Source organism: Schistocerca gregaria, chromosome 3 (assembly GCF_023897955.1).
Source record: "Schistocerca gregaria isolate iqSchGreg1 chromosome 3, iqSchGreg1.2, whole genome shotgun sequence".
NCBI lineage: Eukaryota > Metazoa > Arthropoda > Insecta > Orthoptera > Acrididae > Schistocerca > Schistocerca gregaria.
This window is the reverse complement of record NC_064922.1, coordinates 147,565,039-147,589,276: the sequence shown is the minus strand read 5'-3', so window position 1 is coordinate 147,589,276 and position 24,238 is coordinate 147,565,039. Positions and strand designations below refer to the sequence as shown.

At 38.4% G+C, this 24,238-nt stretch overlaps 1 protein-coding gene across 8 annotated transcripts in view; it reads left to right on the top strand.

The window, feature by feature from the left end:
• LOC126355793 (nuclear receptor coactivator 5) overlaps nucleotides 1-24,238 on the top strand; it is a 132,052-nt gene that overhangs the window by 53,504 nt on the left and 54,310 nt on the right. For all 8 annotated transcript variants that reach the window (XM_050006210.1, XM_050006205.1, XM_050006208.1 and 5 more), the window contains one exon: nucleotides 10,447-10,596. In XM_050006210.1, the coding sequence (XP_049862167.1) occupies nucleotides 10,447-10,596 (150 nt within the window). The remainder of the gene's footprint in view (nucleotides 1-10,446; nucleotides 10,597-24,238) is intronic.

The window sequence follows — 24,238 nt, the reverse complement described above, 5'->3', positions numbered from 1 at the left end:
CATTCGTAAATGCCTTTACAAATGTCTGCTTGTGTCTGTGTATGTGCGGTTGGATATGTGTGTGTGCGCGCGCGCGCATACGTATCCCTTTTTCCCCCTAAGGTAAGTCTTTCCGCTCCTGGCATTGGAATGGCTCCTTACTCTCTCCCTTAAAGCCCATATCGTTTCATCTTTCCCTCTTTCCTGACGAAGCAACCGCCGGTTGCGAAAGCTTGAGGGAGTCATTCGCCGCACGGTACTTCTTAACCCAACTTTTCTGCATACAAGAGTGTGAAACAAAATTGTGTAAAAAAAAAAAAAAAGTTTTTTCATTTGTCTGCACCGTACCATGCATTTATAATTAATGTCTTTTCCAACGCTTATGGTCGATCGGTGTTTAAATTTTTGTTTTTAATCAATTTTAACTGTACGATATTCTGGGGGGTCTTTCATCATGTACCTATACAATTGCCCTCACAATGCACTTTGACATGGTATAGAGACGTACAGCTCTTTTTCTTTTTTTTTTCTTTCTTTTTTTTTTTTTTTTTCCCCTGTACCTCTTTACATTTACCAATAGGGGACGATGCCCTTTATTTGACGGCTTCTCTTTTATTTAACAGAATGGATACGTCAGCTTATCCTTTGTATGTTAGAGTTCAACAAGAAATTAAAAGATTATATACACAGTATGATAGTCCATTACATATTTGAATTCAGCTCTCTGACAGTGTTTAGTTTGCTTCAGTCTCGCTGCTAGGTTTCGCGCTTGCGCACTGGCCAATTTGGTGGCTAAGAGCTAGATGCTAATGGTCAACATGTTAGATGCTAGCGTCGCACGTGTGTGCACTTGGTTTTGTCAATTTCACATTGAGCGTCACACTTTCACCTGAGTATCACATATTGAAGAATTGCCGTGGCGTTTGTGTTAATTCTGGGTGCCATGGGTGTGTACTTATCGTTCAAAATCCGACACTGTGCAGAAGGTCTCCATTTTAACGGCCCAGTTGTCATTATTACCCATCATACTCGCATTTTCAGTGGAGAGAACCCCGACCAACAGCATCCGTTGATGAGGTAAGTACTGCCTGGAACAACTATAGTTCACTTGATAATGTGTCAAGCATTGTGAGCCATGATACTCAGACATTATTTTGTTGCACACGCATGTTCATGTCACCCCACTTGACCATCCACTTGTTGAGATACATATAGCCTTCCAAAATATAGTATAAATTGCTTGTCTTTAAAGTTCATTTCTTAACATGGAGTTTGGTTTCCAATGAAAATTCATACAAGTGTTGAGTTACAATGATACACATAACATGATAGCTTATACCAAATTTTCATTAACTAGCTTCTGTTCCTACGGTTTGTTTGTTAGCTTCAATTTCTCTTCGTTTACATCACATATACAAATTAATTACATTCACGTTATCACGATACAATACAAGCAAATGATACATTTATACTTTTTATCACTTATGGGAGATCATTTCTCCCATAGGTAGAGGAGGGAGAAAAACATTTGAAATAGGATGTTTGGGAGCGAAGAAAGGAAATTCTCATCTACTGGTTCAATGATTTATGAGGAAATATTGTACAGTCATGGACTAGTTGCCAAGGAACTATTGTTTCATGAAAATAATGTGTACTGACTAATCATTTACGTAGTATTGTGTTGTTTCTTCAATGCTAGAGCTATTTACTTCAGTTCACTGGCAACTTAGTGTTGTGAAATATGACATTTTAACCACCATAGACTTATCTTTCTCAAATACCTGGAAATGTCATTATTCAAGCTTTCATGTGACATGATAAAAATTAATTAGTTTTGCAAAATCTCATGCTTAAATGTTTGTGTACTCTGCAGTGAACAGGTACTGATAATTTTCACGAAGATGCACTGTGATGATGCATATTTCATTTTTCATTTGTCTTATTATCTTTGTATAAATATCTGTGTAACTAAATTGTTTACTCAAGGTGTGGTCCTTTTCTTAATTTGGTACCTGCTAATCTTGACGTAATTCTCTTCTTCTGTGCCGTGACAATGCACTGGTTGCGGAAATAAAAGTCTTAAAAGTAACAGAAAACTAATTGCATTATGGAGCTCGGTGGCCACTGATACATTTGGTCATTACATCCGTCCACAGATATTTCCACACTTTGCTTAAATTCATAGACATTTGTTTATTCTGTTACCCATTATGATCATTTGCTCTGCAAAGAAAATTATTTGACAGTTCTTACGGTATTTTGTTGTTTGTCCTTAGCTTACATGTCTTGTATAATTTTTCATAATGCTTCCTTTTGCTTGTAAATATGTTGTATATAGCATAGTATTTAATTAAATCTATGTGTACTTATACCAATAGGTTCCTTAGTTCTCAGGCAGTAGATGTAATTGCGTAGTATTTCTGTTTACTTTGTATTTAAGTCAAATGCATGTACATATTGCATTCCTATTTGGTTACACCTTCTGCCAGTCTGTCACACATGCACACAGGTCAATGCCCCTCTCCTACTACTGACGTCAGCCTGTGTTGTTGAGTGCAGACAGCTGAGCCATAAGTTAATTTTGTTTATACTTTCGCTTCACATGAAGCGTTTTATTACTTATCATTGCTGTTAATTTTGTGCCTACATGTGCAAATAAAAAGAATTAATTATGCCTATACTCATTACTTTATCTTAAAATACACCCCAGAAGAGAAATTACATTTAGTTATGTACAATTATCTTGTGGTAGAAAGAAAAAATGCTACCTAGCTCCATCAGTCTGTAAAAGCTTTTATATCTTTGTGAGGGTGGAGACCCTTGTCTCTCCCCGTTTTCTCATAGACTAATATGTATGTCCCAGGGTATGGTATTTTGAAAATGATATATGGTCCTGAATAGAGAAATTTCCACTTCTTATTCAACGTCCCAAACTTTGTCAATTTAGGGTGCATCCTTAAGAGGACTTGTTGCCCTTCAAAAAATTGTGTAACACATTTCAGTTTATTATTATAAATATTCTTTTTATACTCGGATCGGTTTTCTGGTGTAACCATGGCTTGTTTAATTTTGTCTTGCAGTGTTTTCTGTAGTGGGTACCAATGTTATGGGTGACTCCCACTCATTCGTTTTTGTCCGGATCATCAATTCGTAAGGTGTGAAACCTGTTGAGGAATGTGGAAGGTTATTGACAACTTGCATGAAAGGAGTTACGTATTTCACCCATCGGGTTTGTTTGTGAGGGGCGTATGTCCTAATAAACCAGTTAAAGAATTTAAAGACTCATTTATGGGGCTTGCTTCGGGGTGAAGAAAGCTTACCAATATGTACTTTATGCCCTGCAAGGTCATATATTGTTTCCACTTTTGCGAACAAAATATGAAGCATTATCAGTTAGTCTTAGGTCTACCTACTCTTCTCAAATAGTCTCTCTCAGTTCTCTTCCTGATATTTGTTTCTGTGGCATTTTTAATGGCATACATTTTGATATGTTTCGAGAAAATATCGTATAGTGTTACTACGTATCTTATTCCTCCTCTACTTCTTGGATATGGACTAGCTATGTCTAGGGATACTATATCTAGAGGTTTTTTTGTGTGTGTTGGGTGTAGCTCAGTAGCACATTGGACTGTTTTGATTTTTGACATATTGCACATTTTCTTAATACTTGTAGGACTTGCCTTCTCAAACTTGGAAAATAACAAAATGTTGGAATTTTTTCTGTACATTTGCCTACTCCATAATGTCCCCATACTTCATGTGTATGTTGTATAAATTCGTCGACATAATCTTCAGGAACACACACACACCATTGATCAGATTTTTCATGTTTCCTATGAAACAAAACACCCCTGTACTCCTGATGCTATTTGCTTACCTTTCCACCTTCATCTTGCTTAAGGTTTTGCATGACTTTAGTCCATCTGCTATCTTGCTGTTGCATAATTTTCATTTGCTTACAAAACTTATGGTAATTAGACTGTTGGATTGTACCTTGCATTAATAATGTTTCGATTTCTGCATCTTGCTCTGTAAATTCACCAAATTGCTCTAAACCTTGTGGTAACATGGACAAGGCATCTTCAATAAGATTGTGACTGCCTTTAATATTAATGATCACAAAATTGATTTCTTGTTAATATGGAAATCACCTAACTAATCTACGGTGCACTAGTTTACATGTTAAAATAAATGACAGTGACCGATGGTCATAGTAAACTTTGCTGTTCTTGCCCCACAAAAAATATTCAAACGTTTTAAACACTCATATTACAGCTAAACTTTCCAATTCTGACACAGAGTAAGAGCTTCCTGCTTCTGATAATGTGCGACTAGCAAAACTGATGACCTTGGGTACTTCTTTACCTTTCTCTTCTCGCATCTGGAACAAGCATGGCCCCTGCACTTGAGGCGAGACATCTGTGCATAGACAAAAATCCTTGGACATATCAGGGTGGCTAAGAATGTTTGCATTGACTAATGCCTGCTTAATGTTATTAAAGTTCTCTTGACACTTATTGTCCCATAACCAAGACCTATTTTTTCGTAACAAGTGAGCAATGCCTCACTGTTCACCAGTCGCTGTGGTAAAAAAGAAAGAAAAAAAGCTTGTCCTAAAAAAGCGCCCCCCCCCCCCCCCCCCCCTGGAGCGGGACAATTGCATATGGCATCACGTTTTTTCGGATCGGGTAATATACCTTGTTCGCTCACATGTCCTAATAATTTGACTTGCTCCCTACCAAAACTAGACTTTTTAAAATTTGGTGCTACTCCATAATCTGCAAATCGATGAAGTGCCTGTTCTTTGAGCCTGATATGTTCTAACCAAATAGGTGTGGCTATTAGCAGGTCGTCTACATAGACAGTGGTTTTGATAAGCAATTCTGGTCCTAAAACCTTGTCCAATGCAGGTATAAACACACTGGCGCTAATGTTCAGCCGAAAAGATAGAACACAGAATTCATAACTTCTGCGCCACACAAACAAATGCTGTAGAACACAAAATTCATAACTTCTGTGCCACACAAACAAATGCTGTATATTTTCAACTTTCTTCGTTGTGCTTTATTTGCCAGTAGGACGTCTTGAGATTGAGTATACTGAAGTACTTTGTATTATAAACCTTTATAAGCTGTTCGTCCAAGTTGTCTGGTCTTATGTCTACTGGCACTATAATATTATTGACACCTCTACCATCGAGATCTAATCTTACAGAGCCATCTGGTTTGCTTACTGGTAATATAGGACTAAAATAGAGTGAAAATGAAGGTTGTATAATTCCCCATACAATCATATGATAGATGTCTTCCCTTACTGTCTCTCATTTTTTCCCATGGCGTAGGATATGGCATTACACAAAATATTTCATGTGGATGGACTTCAAATTTATATTCATAGTCTTTGATTACTCCTGGCTTCTTACTGAGAACATTTGCATACTTAAATAACAAGTTAGAAAGTTCTTGTCACTGCATATCATTTAGTATCTGTGATTCACTAATTTTTTGCTCTACCATTTTGTAACTAACCTCAGTGTTTGCTTCTTGTTCAGCATCAAATTTTTTTGTGAAATATACAGCTGGAACGGAATGTTGTACTATTACGTTTGACTCTGGATTTGTTTTTGTTACTCTCATCAGGTGTTTTGACTAAATCAATAGAAGAAACCTTATCCTTTAAGTAAAAGTGGCATTTACCATTACCTATGTCAATCTATTTTTGTATGTTCAAAATGTGTCCATGCCAGTAAGACAATTAACTATAAGTTTGTCAATTATAAAAAAAATTACACTTCACTGTAAAATGTTGAATTTGTAATGGAATAAATGCCTGATGTTTTAGCAAGTATTCTTAATGCCTGTAGCAGTTTACACCTTTCAATTTTGGACAGGAAAGCTTGGAAATTTGCCTCTCTTCGTCAATTCACAGAAAAATGCATTTGACATTAGGTTGTTAGTTGAAACTGTATCTAAAATTATCTGTGTGTCAATATTAAATATTCTCACCTTAATGATTGTTTGTATTTGTTCCTCCTTGATGTCACTTTGTTTGTCAAACCTTATAAAACATGTTTGTAGTTTTGCTTTGCCCCACTCCCAGGGAGGTCAATAGCCTGGGGCTTAGCTACAATCAGTTGGTGTTTTCTGACGGTGTAGTGTGACTTAATTCATTACCTGGAGTAATTTCAGTTAGTTGCACTGTGCGGGTACTTCACCAGTTTGTGTCATTGGCTGTTGTGCTGTTATTTTGCTGCCCAAAGGTCGGCTGCGATACAGCATAAGGCATGGCGTTGTTGCCACGTGTCGGCGACTGCTGCAGCAGACTGTTTCTGTTTGTGTTCGGCATAGGGCCATGTGATGGTGGATTTTAATTCACTCGTGTGTTGAAGTTACTCCTGTTGTTTTCAAAACTTCTTTTAAATCTCTTGTTTTTTCTGTTTCCATTTCTGTACTTGCTACCTCTGGGTATGTAACTTTGCTGTTGTGTGTACCATCCTTGCTGTGTGTTTAGATAAGGTTTTACTAACTGATTTACATATCTGTGTTCTTGTTGTGCCTGACACTCTGTTGCTTTATTGAGTACATGTCTTTCCTTATATATTAAGTCGATAGAATTGATTGAGAAACGAGAAACTTTCTGGTCATAAAACCGTAAAGGGTAGGCTAGCAGACAAAATTTATGAATTACAATTAAAATATGGGACAGCCTTTAGGAATCAAACTGTCAACAGATAGCAAACCATTACATCAACTCTGACTCCCAGACCAGATTCGTAGTGCAAATGACGTGGCACTCAATACTTCATACAGCCAGAAACATTTCATCCCAGCAGTAGTCATAAAACCCATTTACAAAGGCATGGCACATCCTGAGTTGTTGAGTGTCTACGTGGGCAGACTCAGAATCCGAATGAGTCTTTCAACAACCTCGTATGGATTCGCAAACCAAAAAATGCTTTTGTTTGGAAAAAGACACTAAGACGGGGGTCTGTGATTCTGTTATTGCTTTTAATGGTGGCAACATTAGTACGGTGAAAGTGCTACAGCATATCGGATTTATTTTTGGAGTAAATTGCATAAGAAAATTTCAGCAGATGGATAACGTTCTCATTGATACAGTGCAATGTGCAGCAGAAATGGCCACTGAGGTGTTCAGAAGGGAGAAATGAATGATATCCATATCCATGGAAAATGGTCAAGAGGGTGATATACTCATTTCTACCTTTAACAATGTTTCGGAAAATTTACACTTTCAGTTGCATTATTCCCTAAATCTTGGTAACTACTTGGACTAGATAACTCAGATTTTTGAGTGTGTTGCAACCTAGATATACTGTATCTACTGAATTGCAATGAAACATAATGTTTAGGGTAATTAAAATTATTTTGTAGGAAGTCCAAAAAAGTATACAAAAATTGTGACCATATAGTAAAAAAATTGTATTTCCAAAACCACTATCTGAAATGCAATGGTTTTAGTTAACCAGACCAAAAACATATTGTGCATTGTCCTGTAAGAGTTTCGTGTGCATAACTACATTGATTTGTGATGGACAGGGAGACCAAGTAACAAAATTTAACATTGTTGATATATAGCGTGTTCTGACTCACCTTAATAACAAGGAGTCTGTGCCCTGAAAGTGTTTCTTAGACAGGAACAACTGAAGCAGAGCTGACAGACAAACTTACTAAATAGCACAGGTGAATTTATGCCTTCCAGAAAATCGTAATGCTCTCTCATAAAGAGGTAATTGCATTAATATTCTTGAAGAGTCAAGTAATTCAAGATTGTTAGCAGTTTTTTAGGACTATGACCGGTTTTGAGAGATCTACGCTGTGATCATTGGGTCTTGTAACATTACTAGTTGTCCATGCTTGTTACAATATTGAAAGTCACATAGTGATGCTGCAGCAAATAAAATATGACAGGGGACATTAGCTTGTCACAAATAAAATAACACACATATAAAACATGCATGTTGTGCTATTGTCATGACATACATCAGCACGTTGTATGTTTTAATTGTGTGTTATTTTATTTGTGTCAAGCTGATGGTCTCTGCCACATTTTATTTGACACAACATCGCTGTGTGACTTTTGATATTGTGACAAGCATGTACAACTAATAATGTTTCAAGATCTGATGATGACAGTGTAGAATTGTTGAAACCGATCAATGTAATAAAAAGAATTGCTAGTGATCTTGGATAACTTGATTCTTCAAGAATAATGTAACTTCCATATCCCCCCCCCCCCCCCCCCCCCCCCCCAATGCAGATGCAATGTCACTTAGATAATTGCACCTCGGTTCGATGGAGCCAACCAGTGTATGTACACTTCACCTTCTTGTTTTTCCAATTTTCAGTTTTTCCCTATTTTTTGGTGAAATAATTTTTGGAAGTTATGTAGAATACATGCTATTGTTTGCATGTTCAGAAATACACTCCTGGAAATTGAAATAAGAACACCGTGAATTCATTGTCCCAGGAAAGGGAAACTTTATTGACACATTCCTGGGGTCAGATATATCACATGATCACACTGACAGAACCACAGGCACATAGACACAGGCAACAGAGCATGCACAATGTCGGCACTAGTACAGTGGATATCCACCTTTCGCAGCAATGCAGGCTGCTATTCTCCCATGGAGACGATCGTAGAGATGCTGGATGTAGTCCTGTGGAACGGCTTGCCATGCCATTTCCACCTGGCGCCTCAGTTGGACCAGCGTTCGTGCTGGACGTGCAGACAGCGTGAGACGACGCTTCATCCAGTCCCAAACATGCTCAATGGGGGACAGATCCGGAGATCTTGCTGGCCAGGGTAGTTGACTTACACCTTCTAGAGCACGTTGGGTGGCACGGGATACATGCGGACGTGCATTGTCCTGTTGGAACAGCAAGTTCCCTTGCCGGTCTAGGAATGGTAGAACGATGGGTTCGATGACGGTTTGGATGTACCGTGCACTATTCAGTGTCCCCTCGACGATCACCAGAGGTGTACGGCCAGTGTAGGAGATCGCTCCCCACACCATGATGCCGGGTGTTGGCCCTGTGTGCCTCGGTCGTATGCAGTCCTGATTGTGGCGCTCACCTGCACGGCGCCAAACATGCATACGACCATCATTGGCACCAAGGCAGAAGCGACTCTCATCGCTGAAGACGACACGTCTCCATTCGTCCCTCCATTCACTCCTGTCGCGACACCACTGGAGGCGGGCTGCACGATGTTGGGGCGTGAGCGGAAGACGGCCTAACGGTGTGCGGGACCGTAGCCCAGCTTCATGGGGATGGTTGCGAATGGTCCTCGCCGATACCCCAGGAGCAACAGTGTCCCTAATTTGCTGGGAAGTGGCAGTGCAGTCCCCTACGGCACTGCGTAGGATCCTACGGTCTTGGCGTGCATCCGTGCGTCGCTGCGGTCCGGTCCCAGGTCGACGGGCACGTGCACCTTCCGCCGACCACTGGTGACAACATCGATGTACTGTGGAGACCTCACGCCCCACGTGTTGAGCAATTCGGCGGTACGTCCACCCGGCCTCCCGTGTGCCCACTATACGCCGTCGCTCAAAGTCCGTCAACTGCACATACGGTTCACGTCCACGCTGTCGCGGCATGCTACCAGTGTTAAAGACTGCGATGGAGCTCCGTATGCCATGGCAAACTGGCTGACACTGACGGCGGCGGTGCACAAATGCTGCGCAGCTAGCGCCATTCAACGGCCAACACTGCGGTTCCTGGTGTGTCCGCTGTGCCGTGCGTGTGATCATTGCTTGTACAGCCCTCTCGCAGTGTCTCCGGAGCAAGTATGGTGGGTCTGACACACCGGTGTCAATGTGTTCTTTTTTCCATTTCCAGGAGTGTATGTATCAATCAGATCAATAACACAGTGGTGTGTTTGCAGTATTTATTTTCTCTAGGAATAGCTCATTATCTAATGTTGATAAGTTATTTGTATTATGCTGACTGGTTCCCAAAGCCAAGGTACGAGAGAATAGTTTATTTCATTTTTTGTTCGTATTTGGAAGCTCTTCAGAATCCTGTTTGTTTCTAAAAAAATATTCCTGATATTTTATGGAATTACGTGTATTTGATTTGACTAAAATTGGACCTGACCATCATTGAAACTATTGCCAATCACCCTAGTGACACTGATATCGAGACAGTTCTGTATGATTTTTTAATTATTCTGTTATTTCAACATATTCCTGTCTTTGGGGCTGTCACCAAATAACCTTGCTACCATGACAATTATTGGTTAACACTATCAGATGTTTTTTTGCATTTCATCCATTCCTCATGCCATGAGTTTGGTTGAAGTAACTTCAGGCATTCCAGTGTGAAAACATTGGTGTGTGCGTGTGCACATGCACGTGCACACCCAAAATAGTTGCAAATAGTTTAACCATTTATCTCTGTATTTTGACTGTTAAATTAAAAGGGATGTGTTTTTACTGTTTCTTAGGTTTGAGAGTTACCCAAATAAAGGTGGAACAGATCGTGATCGCAGTTATTATGGTGGGCGAGACACTGGTTTTGGGAACGATGGTGTCTTTCCAAACACAGATAAGTTCATGCCCGGTCCAACAAGAGACGACAGAATTGGCAGTTTTGGGTAAGAAATGCAATTGATATTATGTTTTCTTTACTTATCCAATAAACTGGTGAAATAACTTTTATTCTGTTACTAATGTGTCAAAACAATGAATAATTGTTAGGTGTTAAGATATTAATGCAGTCAGTGTATGGGGACTGATTTAGTTTGTTTTGTTATTGGTAGGAAGTGCATGGCCATTTCAAGTAAAGTGTCAGCTACATCTGTCAGGTCAGTTCTTGACAGCAGTTTGTACATCAGATTGTAACTTCCACTCCGTCCCCCTACTTTACAACCTTCTCCTCGTGTCTAATCTAGTCTGTTAGAAGAGAAACCCGACTTTTTGAAATGGAAGCTTGTGCTACATAATAGTATAACAGATACATCTCACACATCAGACGAGGTTTCTCCCAACTCTTAAAATTACTTTTGATATGATTTTATAGATTATATGTTTGTTTACTGTGTGGAAAAGAAAGAAAAGGGATGTTAAATAACTTGGCAAATTATTGAAAATTATCATCTTATTTTTGTTATAATTGTACTGTTGATTTTATTGTTAGTGATAATTACATAATCCTTTGTGCAACAAATACTCTGATGGGCCAAAACATAATCACCTGCTTAATAGTTGTTTGTCTACTTTTGGAACACAGTACGCAGCAATTCTGAATTGCATGGATTCGAAAAGTTCGTGGTAGATTTCCGGAGGTATGTGTCACAAGGTGTCTACCCACAGGTCATGCAGTTCCTGTGAATTATGGGATTATGGTTTGTGGGTGCGGAGCTGGAGCCTGATAGCATCCCACATGTGTTCCATCAGGTTCAGATCTGATGAATTTGGACATCAACGTCAGTCCACCATCATTCTCCTCAAGCCACTGTAACAAGATTCTGGCTTTGTGACACGGACTGTTATCCTGCAGGAAGATGCCATTGCCATCAGGGAAGACATCAGGCTTGAAGGAATGCAGGTGATCTGTAATAATGTTCTTGTAGTTCACAGTTTTCATGGTTGGTGCATTCAGTTACTACCACAGATCCCATGGAAGCCCAAATGAATGTCCCCTATTATGTAGTACTGTCCCCACCAGCCTGTACTCATGGCAGCTGCATGGTTCAAGCAGCCATTTACTTGGGGGACAGAGTAGTGTAAGAAGAAATACAATTTATCTTTCAAGGCAACACGTTTCCGTTGATCCAAAGTCGAGTCTCGATGGTCCTATTCCCATTGCAGTTGTAAAAAATATTTTTGGGTCAACCTGGAAACATGTAGAGATCATCTGCTGGGGAGCCCCATGTCAAGAATGTGCACTAAACAGTGTGTGCTGAAAGACTTGTTCCTGCTCCAGCATTTACACTGTTATCGGACCTGCCACAGAGCACCACCTATCCTTCTTTTTAGTGCAGTGCAGCAGCCTCCACCTTCCATGTTCTGTGATGAGGTATGGATGTCGAACACTTTGTCACCTATTTGTGGTTTCACCGTCATTCAACCACTTTTCATAGATGCTCATGACAGCGAGCAAGCAGCTGATCAGCTTTGCCATTTTCGAGATGATTATTCCCAGTGGGCATAACAATCTACCCATTCTCGCTTACGTGGATTTCCCCATTTGGGTCCCTGTGCTGTTGCTAGAAGGATTCCTAGTTAGTCTCTGCTCTGCTTATGTACTTTCTTTACCATGTCACTTACCTGCAGTGTCACCATGTGCCATTCAAACTCGTGGCGGGCAGTGATCATAATGTTTTGGCGCATCATTGTAGGTACATAGAATATTGAGCCATGTGCTTGTTTCTCATAAGGAAAACACAATCAGCAAAGTTTGGTGTTGCTCTTGCTTTATATAGATGTTTTACATATCTTCTTTCATTCTGTAATACTATTGGATGATTACGTACCAAGTGGTTTAGAGGTTCCTGTATAAACATAACATACTTTGATGGAATTTTGTGTGAACATTTATACATATTCCCAAAAAACATTGGTAAGGTGTCGTGGTTATCAGTTTGATATTTGTGTAGGTTCAGTCATCTGCTTGACCCCTATAATGGAGCTTTCGACAGTGTATCCCAGAGGTTTTGGCAACTTTGAGGCGTAATATGTCCGGCAATATTTTCTTAAAAGAAACAGAACTAGGCCAACCGAGCGAGGTGGCGCAGTGGTTAGCTCACTGGACTCGCATTCGCGAGGACGATGGTTCAATCCCGTCTCCGGCCATCCTGATTTAGGTTTTCCATGATTTCCCTAAATCGTTTCAGGCAAATGCCGGGATGCTTCCTTTGAAAGGGCACGGCCGATTTCCTTCCCAATCCTTCCCTAACCTGAGCTTGCGCTCCGTCTCTAATGACCTCGTTGTCGACGGGACGTTAAACACTAACCACCACCACCACAACTAGGCCATCCTGTACAACTTCTTGCATTCTCTTAAGTGAAGTGATATCAAAAAAGATTAAATGAACAATTTCCATGTAGATAATTTGAAGCAAAGGCATAAAAAAAAAACTGCTTGGAAAAAATGTGAAGTTTAACTTTTTATATCTATGGAAGGAAGTGCATGATAAACCTATGTTGCATATGATAACTTACTAACAAAAGGTCTTCGAATATGAAATTTTATTTCCCAACTGCTTTCCAAGAGTTCACAAATTGAGGAAAAAGCCGATGATTTTTGTTAAAATGCCAAAAATGGGAGCCCAGTTTTAAGTGTGTGTGTGTGTGTGTGTGTGTGTGTGTGTGTGTGTGTGTGTGTGTGTGTGTGTGTGTGTGCGCGCGCGCACTCTTGTAAACAAATTTCATTAGGAAGGCTGTAATCTAAGCCATGTGAAAACTAACTTCCAGAGGTGCATAAAGAACGCACTCCTGAAGATCAATAGAGAGTAAAATAACAATGCCAACGTGCCAGCTTGTGAAACACTTGATGTTAGTTTTGAGTCCGTTGGTTGGCACATTTGAGCACCACATGAACTTGGTCCCGTTTGTGGAACGTCACCGAAAACTCAGATGACACTCGGATCTCATGGTCAGTTTCATTGTTGACACTTTTCACCAGAGTTCCACTCAAGGAATCACAGGAACTTATTGAAAAGAAATTTTGGTCCTCGTTCACCAAACTTTTTAGTTTTGGACAGACTGATGACCTGCGTCTGGGTAGTCCTCTGTCACCTGTGGTGACCAATATGTACATGGGAGACTTTGATGACAACACACTAGACTCAGCACCATTAAAAACCAACAGTCGTTTCAAGGTATGTTGATGACACATTATCATTTAGCCCCATGGGAAAGATGAGCTTCAATTTTCTTTCAACACCTCAACTCTATCCACAACCAAATTCAGTTCACCATGAAGATGGAGCAAAGCAGTCAGGTGCCATTCTTGATTTTTCCGGTAAGAGGATAACTTGACAGAACACTGGGACACAATGTCTATAGGAAGAAAACCCACACTGACCAATATCTTCACTCTACCTATTATAACCCATTGCAAAGGGAAGGATTGCTCAACACACTGATCCACAGAGCTCATGTTATCTGCAATGAAGAAAGTATAAAACTGGAACCGGACCACCTCAGGGATGTATCCTAGAAAAATGGCTATAGCGAACACCAAATTCAGTGTACCTTCAGCCAAAAGATCTCACCACAGCCAATACCCTACAAAGGCCAGCCAAAAAAGATAGCGTACATTTCCGATGCAGGCAAGTTATCTGGAAAGATCAACAGCAATTTACAATAAAATATCAGATGTGTGTACCGCCCACTGACAAGACGAAGTCCCTTTTAAGGACACTATAAGACGACCTGGGTGTCCAGAACTGTGGAGTGTGTTACATAGCTCACGAGTACAAGAATGTAAATGTTGGACAAAGCATTGGCACAAACGAAGAAAAGTGTGTGGAACGTAAAAGGTACACAGACTTCCATCAGCCCACAAGATCAGCAATTGCTGGACATGGCCTTGAAACCTACTGCGAAATGAAATACGAAGATACAAAAATTATGCACAACACATTCCACTATTGGAACTATTTATGCAAGAACGCTATCAAAAGCCAGCTACTGAGGACAGTGTATTTCAACGTAGTCAACTGTGGGCTCTGGCACTGAAAATTTTCCAAACGCAGTGGAAACAGAACACAGAGCATGGCAAAGCTGGAGCACAGACTGAGGACTGCCACTCGACTCCCGAGTGCAAGCTACCCCCACAACTGCAACGAGCACATTGCACGGTCCATACCTGGGCAACCTGATGACAGCACATTACACCATCAAAAATTCATTCTACAATGACCAAACAATCTGGCTGCATGCCTGGAGACTTTCAAGCAGTAATATTGGCCTGACAGACTCCAAAGTTTTGCTCATAATTCTTCATTAAATTCATCTATCACCATTTGCTTTGTGCCCAGAGTGACCTGATTGTTGTGGTTATAATGCTGATACACAGTAATATCTGTGGATCATGCTGTATGAAATAGCAGCAGCTGCAGATGATGGAGCTTCTGGTCCAGGACACTTTTCACAGATTGCAAACAGCCATGCTGAGAAACTCAAGTGACTACCTCGAATTATTCGAGACACAAAAGAGAGAAATCTTAGATTATTAATTCCCTTTCATTTTTTATAAAAGAATCCTATAGAGCTAAACATGTTAGATATGTTCAAAAATAAAAAAGACAACTTTTTTGCAATTTTTCATTTTCTGATTCAATCTCACTTCCTCTTCATTAGGACATACACCGCTACTTTCTTTAGATACTACAAAACAATTGTAAAAAATAAGAAATGTCAGATTTGAGTACCAGCAGAATATGGACACATTTTCCTTGCACCGTCACCTTGTCATTATTTTTTAGGATGTTTGTAATGAGAATGGTTTAAAAGTGTTTGCAGAAAACACTTTGGCATAAATGACAGGGTGGGCTGAAAGTACCCATTTCTGGCATCTTTACAAAAAAAAAAAAAAAAAAAAAATCTTTAAATTTAACTTGAGTTTGAAAACTATTGGAAGGCAGTAGGAGAATAATATTTTATAGTTGAAGACCTTGAGTATCACATGCAAAGTTTTAACTGCTTCATGCACGTATCCATACCATATAAAAAGCTAAACTTAACATCTTTTTCAGGCAGACATTTTTTGGCTGATTTTGCTTCAGATTATCTCTGTGAAAATTGCTCACAATGTCTTTTTAATTATTATTTCATACAACAGAATGTACAAAGTTGTACAGGATGGCATAATTTTGTTTCTCAAAATTGTCGAAAACTCGGGGGGTTGAAAGGTGCGCTATGGGGTCAAACAAATGACTAATCTCTACAAGCATTAAATTGCTGAAAGTAAAATTGTACCAATGTTCATTGAGAACAAGTGTGAACATTAACATAAAATTTCATCAAAATCTGTGATGGCCTTTGGGAACTTTTTCGCAAATTATACTACTTGTCACACAGTTTGATATTGGCTGTTACCGAACTTACATCAGCTAATCTATCAATTTATTAGTCAATCAGTCAGTCATTCTGCCAGTCTGAGCAAAATAAAGTTGAAATTGTTGTGAACAAGCTACGTATTATACTGGTTTTACTGCACAGTTGTAAAAAAGAATTAATGAAAAATGCAATCAGATAACACATAGGTAAAGTAAGATCAAAGTAGTACCACTGAGAGTAGACTGGGCGCCAAAAGTGTAAAAATATATTAATAAAGTTTTAAACTTGAAGTGTTGTGTATTCTTTATCACATCTATTGTGCAAACAGTTACAAATGTACTTTCAGTGTGGATACCTGAATTGCTCTGAAACAGACCGACAGCTTCTCTATTTGATTTCGTCTATACATCTCTGAGTATACATTCTTCCTTAGCCATTCTCAACATCACCTACTCTGAAGTGTCCCTTCAGCGATCCATGCTGTGTTGGAAGCTCCACAGCATATTTGTAATGTAAGGGTGTCTTCTGGTAAAGTCCAGGAATCGCACACTGTCCAGGGAGTCCCTCAAACAAATAACAGTACAACACAAACAAATATTTGCACTAACATATAATACCATATTCAAAATACAGCCCTGTGTGTTACTTGAAACAACACAATTACCCTTTTATACATGGAAACGAAGGTACAGGAAATTTCTCACCCATGACTCAAGGGAAAAAATTGTGAATTTAACTACACAAAAATCCTGCACCATCACCACTGACAATGCTTACCTGACAAAAACACATGTTAAGTATAGTTACAGAAAGGTAGTAATTATAGCAACTTATCATTATCTTTATATTTTCTTGAATTACTACACTTCAGCTTTCATCCTCTAAAATAACTTAGAGTTCCAAATTCTCTCTTTAGGAAATGTCTTCAGATATTTGTTGAAGATACACACAGTTATCTCAAGAGATTCAGAAGGATGATCACAGACAGTTCCTCTCACTTTGAGGAAGGAAAAAATCTTACCTGATGCTGCTTCTGCATAGTACTGTAGATATGAAGTGTCTTGTTTTGGGACACTTCAAGAAATACATAGGTCTGTTAAGAGCGGCATTGCCAATTAAAGCACTTGTGGATTTAGAGAGAGCTTTGGAAATTAATGATTGGAGTACATTCTTTTGAAATTCTGAATTAGCAGGAACAAAATACAGAGAGCAAAAAATTATTTGTAACATGTATGAGGGTGGTTTGATAAGTCTGAGATACATTTGTTTTCTAAGCAACTCTCATTACTTCTTGTCACAGTCATAGAGATATACACTTGGTCAGTGATCCTCCAGCTTTTCCATACTATTAGAAAAATTGATTCTGTCAAACTCTGCAAAATACTTGGTGACTGCAACTATCATATTCTCATTTTATGGAAATTTGTTCCCAGCAAGCCAAAGTGTTGAGTTAGGGAACTGGAAAGTCACTCAGATCTAAGTCTAGTGAGTAGGGTGGATGAGGAACCCTGGTTCATGTACTTTTGCCATTGTTACCAGTGATGTGTGGAATGGTGCATTATCCAGGTGAAAGTGCACTTTTTTGCGTGTGAAGCTTGCTCATTTTTCAACCAACGCAAATTTCAAATAATCCCACAATGAAACATAATAGGTTCCAGTTATAGTCGTGTCTTTTTCAGGTAACATATGAGGGTAACTCCTCAAGAATCCCAAAAAACAGCGGCTATCACCTTGCTAGCTGACAAAATGGTCTTTGTTGAAATGTGGCTGATGCACTTTTGGTCGACTGTGAACAATAGTGGCACCCACCTTGCTCACAGCTTCTACATAGCAAATTCTCCACGCAGGATACTATGCACTCACATAGTTGAGATGCCTACAGTCTCAGCAGTGTCATGAATTTTTATGTTGTGGTCTTGCATTGCTGTATCATAGATTTTGTCAATGGTTTCCTTTATGGTGACCTCAGTCGGATGGCTGGAGCAAGCTTCATCTTCAGAGCTTGCCTGATTATGTTCAAATTTGTTAATCCAAAAGTAAATGGTCTTCAATGATGGTGCAGAGTCCGCATGTTCTTCATCCAATTCTGTTTTGATTTGTGCGGGAGTCCAACCCTTCAAATGAAAATGTTTAATAACAGCACGGAACTTGGATTTCTCCATTTTGAATTACAGTTGAAACACTGACCAATTAAGATGGTTGTCAACAAGGAACTGTTCATTGTACATTGTTGAAATTCTATGTGTGATGATTGGAATAGTCAAACTTACAAACCATGAAGGTATAACAAAAATATTCTATTCTTCCAGAGAAATTTGCCAGATTTATCAAATCTGTCTCCTGCAAAAATGAGATTGCAGTTATTTGATTCTAAGGACATGTAAGAGAGATAGTAGCAGAAGAAAGATTGAGACTGCATTGCAGCCTGCCTGCTGTATGTAGAACAAGCAGTTTAGGAAACAAGGGAGAATACTGACATTGTAAGTTCAGTGAAATTTCACATAGTAATATGGGAGCGTCCAGTAGGTTTTTAGAAATACTTTTCTATTCCTAAATATGTTAATTGCATTTGGTGGTCTTATGACAGTTTAGACTCTAATGAGGCATCATCAGAAAAAAGAATCCAAAAAATACAAAAATGCAAAATTGCTGTTAAATAATAACGGTTATAGAAATATTACAAAGTGCAAGGTAAAGAGAAGAAAATAAAAGTACTGTTGCAGAAGTGAATCATCAGAGGCCATCTAATGCTCCTTGTGGTCATTTAAAATCAGCTGCTGTGCCTCCTGATGCATCATACTTTAAAAGTGGAACAATTATATTCATAATGTGCCCTTGTGCATTCTTGGGTTACATGTGCAATAAATACAACTTAAGAAGTTATTTATGTTGAAAACTATAACTTAATAATTGTTTTTCATTATTTGAAATATAATCAGCCGCAGTTTAGAATATCCAAAGGTAATTTGGATAAATAAGGACAACTCCTCTGATAATATGAAGTCACCATATTTGCTCACTACTGCGATGGGATGCATATAAATGTATAAAAAGCAAAGAAATTGAGCCACATAAGTAACACAATAATTGTTAAAGACACAGGATTTGGCCAGCTAAGTGTGTGTGTGTGTGTGTGTGTGTGTGTGTGTGTGTGTGTGTGTGTGTGTGTGTGTGTGTTTGTCATCTTCCCCTCCCCCCCCCCCCTCCTCCCTTTATTCCTGTGTGACAACATTATCTAAGATCTAGGTTGTCCTGGAGGAACGGCTCAGCCACATGCTGCACACCTGTAGAATGTGTAGACAAGTAGGAACACCTATGTCAGCCCTTGTTCATTGAAAGCACATAAAAGCTACCATCTTCTTCAGCCACACTACATCAGCTGATCCAGCAAACATACTGGGCACAAGATATCATCAGAAAATTGACTTTTTAAAAATATTAAAAAAAATTGTTCCATTTTTAATGTACAACATAAAAGCAAACGTGCCATTTGATTTTAAATGACCACAGTGGGTGCTAGATGACACTTGGCTTGTTACTTTTGAAACAGTATACTGGGTATATTTTTCCCTCTATCTTGTACTTTTTAATGTAGTAACAACTGTTTATATTTCATAGTAATTTTGCATTTTTTCTGTATTTTTACTTGTGATGATGATAATTATAGCCAAAACCATTTAACTATCATAAACCCATCAGACACAATCAGTAAAACTGTGAATAAAAAAGGCATTGTAAGTCTGGAGGCTGTGGCAGAGGACTTAGAAGAGCAGTTGAACAAAATGAGTAGTGCCTTGGAAAGAGTGTTTTAAGACAAACATCAACAAAAGTTAAAGAAGATGCCAGATAAGTTTTACTATTTGACCAAGAAAATAACTAATTACAAACAAAGATGCAATGGCATACCAAGAAGAGCTTTCTTGAACAAGATAAACATGTTTACATTGAATGTACATTTACATGTTAGAAGTCTCACCTGAAAGTATTTTTCTGGAGTGTGGTTGTGTATGAAAGTAAAACTGGATGACATGTAGTACATACTAGGAGAATAAGAAGCTTCTGATACATGGTTTTGTAGAAGAATGGTGTAGATTGGATGGACAGAGATTGATTAAAGGTACTAAATTGAGTTGGAGAGATTAGTGCTCTGGTAAAACTTGAGAAGGGATCAGTTGATAGGATACATCCTGAGATATGAAGGAATAGTTAATTTGCTTATGTAGGAAGTGTGGGTCCTAAATGTTAGAGGTAGGTCAATGTTTGATACGGTAAGCAGGTTCAGGTGAATGTAGGTTACAGTAGTGGGCACTGAAATGGAGATGCACAAGGTAGACTACCCAGTAACATAGAGGGATACATCAAATCGCTCTTCCGATGGAAGACGCCACATACTGCTACTGCATACCATCCTAGCGTATATGGAAATTAATTTTTAAATTTTTTTGTGTCTTAAACCAACACGTTCGGATGTAGCTTATTAAAGTGATCATGTGGCTAGGTATCTATTTTGCAGCAAAGAAAGTGTATGTCATTGTTTTCCCCATATTTCTTTATAGCTCACGTTTTTTTTAGAGCTGACTGTTATTTGAAAAAGTTGTAACACTTGTTTGCTTCTTTGCTGACTAAATTAACTTTTTAAGCATGCAAAACTTCTATAGATTTACACTTTGTGCCAAGCCTGGATGCAAACCTGGAATCCTATTTTTCATGGTAAGTGGTCTTACCAACAAGATTTGCAGATACTACTTATGACCCATTCAAGTCCCAAACCTACACGATTTTCATCTAAAAGAATGTTTTGAAACAGCATGTGCACACACTGCTGTCTAGTGACTCATTTTAGTACTCTCAAGCATGTATTGATGTAATCTGTAGGCTGTGGCTTTAGTTTCTGAGCTGATTGTGAAGACTCAAATTTGGTTTTAGAAGAGGCCTCTGTCTAGTGGTAAGAGTTGACTGAATGTACTGACAGGTACTGTGTACATACTCTTCAATTAATCTGTGGACAGATAGTGAGTCTTCTTTTGTAGCAGCTGTTGTTGAATGCACAGATTAACTTAAATCTTCAAGATAATTATTTGATGTTGGAGTCCAGTGACATACTGGAAGGTAACAGCCATAGAAAGAGGACAATTCTCAAGTACAATCACACAAGCAACTGACACTCATAAAATACAGGTGGTAACCAGAGGGGGAGGGGAGTAGTCAGAAATGCTGACATTTGACCTATTTGTCAGTGATAGAATACTGTGCTGAGCATAGCGGAGGAGGACTGCCTTCCTTCAGTCACATATTATTAAAATTAACAGGTGATTCAATATCTCTCTGCCTTCTGGGTGTACATCTGTAATAACAGGCCAAAAAAGAATTTTTTTGGATTGATTAGCTAGAACGTGAGTGTTATTGTAGGAACTTTTGTGTGAGAAAATTCTGTGAAAACTATAAAATTGCGCTAAAAAGGGGAGGGGGGATAGTTAAGGAAATTTTGGCATCTTGTGTTAAGCTGATTTTACAAAAGATAGTAAAAGTCCAATATACTGGGGATTTGGATTATATGTTGTATAGATCTTATTACAATCTGCATATAGCATTTTTGTAGTATCATTTATTCCTGCAACCTTCAAGCCCTGAAAACAATAACCAAGAGAGATAGGTGTAACTAAATTCAGCTTCGGATTTATCTTATTACATCATTGGTTTAAAATGTGAATACACACCTCACAGTTGTTATAGCAATCTGCAGAATTACTAACAATTCTTGACAATAATTGAACTGAGCAGAGCCATAATGCACATCTATATCTACATCTACGTGGCTACTCTGCAGATCACACTTAAGTGCCTGGCAGGGGGTTCATCGAATCACCTTCACAATAATTCTCTTATCATTCCACTCGTGTACTGCGTGTGGAAAAAAACAAATACCTATATCTTTCCAGGTGACCTCTGGTTTCCCATATTTTATTATGACAATCATTTCTCCATGTGTAGGTTGTCGTCAACTAAATAATTGCACATTTAGAGCAGGAAGTTGGTATTTGGAATTTCGTGAAAAGTCCTGCCGTAGCGAGAAATGCCTTAGTTTTAATGAAGTCCATCCCATATCATGTCTGAGACTCTCTCTCTCCTATTTCTCAATAATACAAAATGTGCTTCTCTTATTTGAACATTCTTGATGTACTCCGTTAATCCCATCTGGTTAGGATCCCACACCACCGAGCAGTACTCCAAAACAGAATACGCAAGTCTAGTATAGGCAGTCTCATTAGTAGCCCTGTTGCAGCATCTAAGTGTTCTGCCAAGAAAACAAGTATTTGGTTTACCTTTCCAACAACATGTTCTGCGTGTTTTTTGCACTTTAAGCTGTTTGTAATTGTAATTCCTAGACATTTAATTGAATTTACAGCCTTTGATTTGATTGATTTTATCATGTAACTGAAGTTTAATGGATTCCTTTTAACAGTCATGTGGATGACCTCACACTTTTGTCTTAAGTCAAAGTCTAGATTTGGACATAACTTATCACAATCTCATAGAAACAAAAAGCATGTTCTGTGAACAGTGAACTAAAAATTATTGATCACGTGAAGAATGATGCAAAAGCAAGCTTAACATGTGAGTGTTTTGTATCTGACAGAACAATCAATGTGTGGATAAAAGAATGAATTAAACTTAGAAGTTTTGCAAACCCAGTTGAAAATGGTGAGGTAATGGACAGAAACAGGACAGCACTATGAAAAAACAGTGAATGTGGCATATACTTAATGAATACTTTTAATAAAGTAAAGTGAAGGTGTGCCACTTTCTGAGCCAATTATTAAATCCCAAGTTGCAAAATTTCGCCTCCAATTTAGCCAGCAACAAAGACTTTTTTGCTGCCAACAAATGGTGAATATACTTCCCATTGTCCTTAAATTCTACTCAAGAGCTATGGTATGTGTAAACTTAAGTGCTCAAGTGTATAATTGTTATGAAATGGCACTTGCTTCCATGTAAAATGTCCAGGAAATGAGATGGGTTTGAAAACAAAGACAGAATTATGTCATCCAAATGATTCAGGAAGCATAAGCTGAAACCTAAACAAATAAAGACAGAATTAATCACATCCAAATGATATATGTAACATAAGCTGAAACCTCTTTGTATAGGCTAGATTGTAAGCCCGAGATGTTTGAAGCATGTAATCCCATCATCAATACAAAATTGGCTTCACCTAAAAACACATTAATTCAGCTGCTGGTTTGTCATATGAGCATGCAAGGCTTATCACCGTGAATGGCTCACTTCACCAGTAGTCATTCCATGTCAAATCAACACACTTTAAATAAAAATTTTACCTCACCCTCTTAGATTCTGCTGAAAGTTGGTATACTTGTAGTGGGTGCTGAAACTAAGAAAAATACCAAATTGCAATTTTTTATCTCAAACCATTCCTGAAATATGGTCATGTAAACTTTTCAAAAACTGGCCGAAAATGAGTGAACGGACTTTTTTAAAATTGCCCTAAGCGTTGCCCTAGTTGAGCTAGAGAACTGGGAAAGGTGTCATTTTGCAGCTTTTTTCATGCTCTTTTCAGTGATAGACAAAAAATATAGCTTCTAACTAATAACCTTTTTCAAAATGGTAATTAATATTTTGATTCAATTTTTTTACAAAAAGTTCATAATTGAAAATTTTTAAAATATTTCCATAACTACTTCATACTGTTGTAAATCACATGGCAAAATATAAATGTGGGATGATGATGGGTTCATTGTTAAAAATAATTATTCCGGACTCTTGTTTTTCACTAACGGTCCTAGTTTGACCAAACTGACCTTTAAGGTAGTACGTCAGTAGAGGACAGTGTACATACTGGAGCCAAATAGTTCATTTTCAAGTAAATCTATACATTGAAGGACAGTTTATAAGTGGTTTTTGTATAAATATTGAACCAACTAAAAAGTGCAGTGCTGTAAGAGTGCAGTGTTGTAATCCATTGAAGAAGTCAAATCATTTTATTAGAGACAGAAAAAACTGATAAATGTCACAACATGGCTCCCCAAATTATTTCCTCAGATACCAAGTGGTGCCAAGATTTGTGATAAATGTAGGAAAGATGTAACCAAATTGAAAAATACACCAGAGCCCATCAGTGATGAAAGTGTTAAAGAAGAATCTTCTGGATCAGAGATAATCATCCGAGACCAAGACCCTGGCTTCACTCCAACTTCAGTAACTGTTAAAACA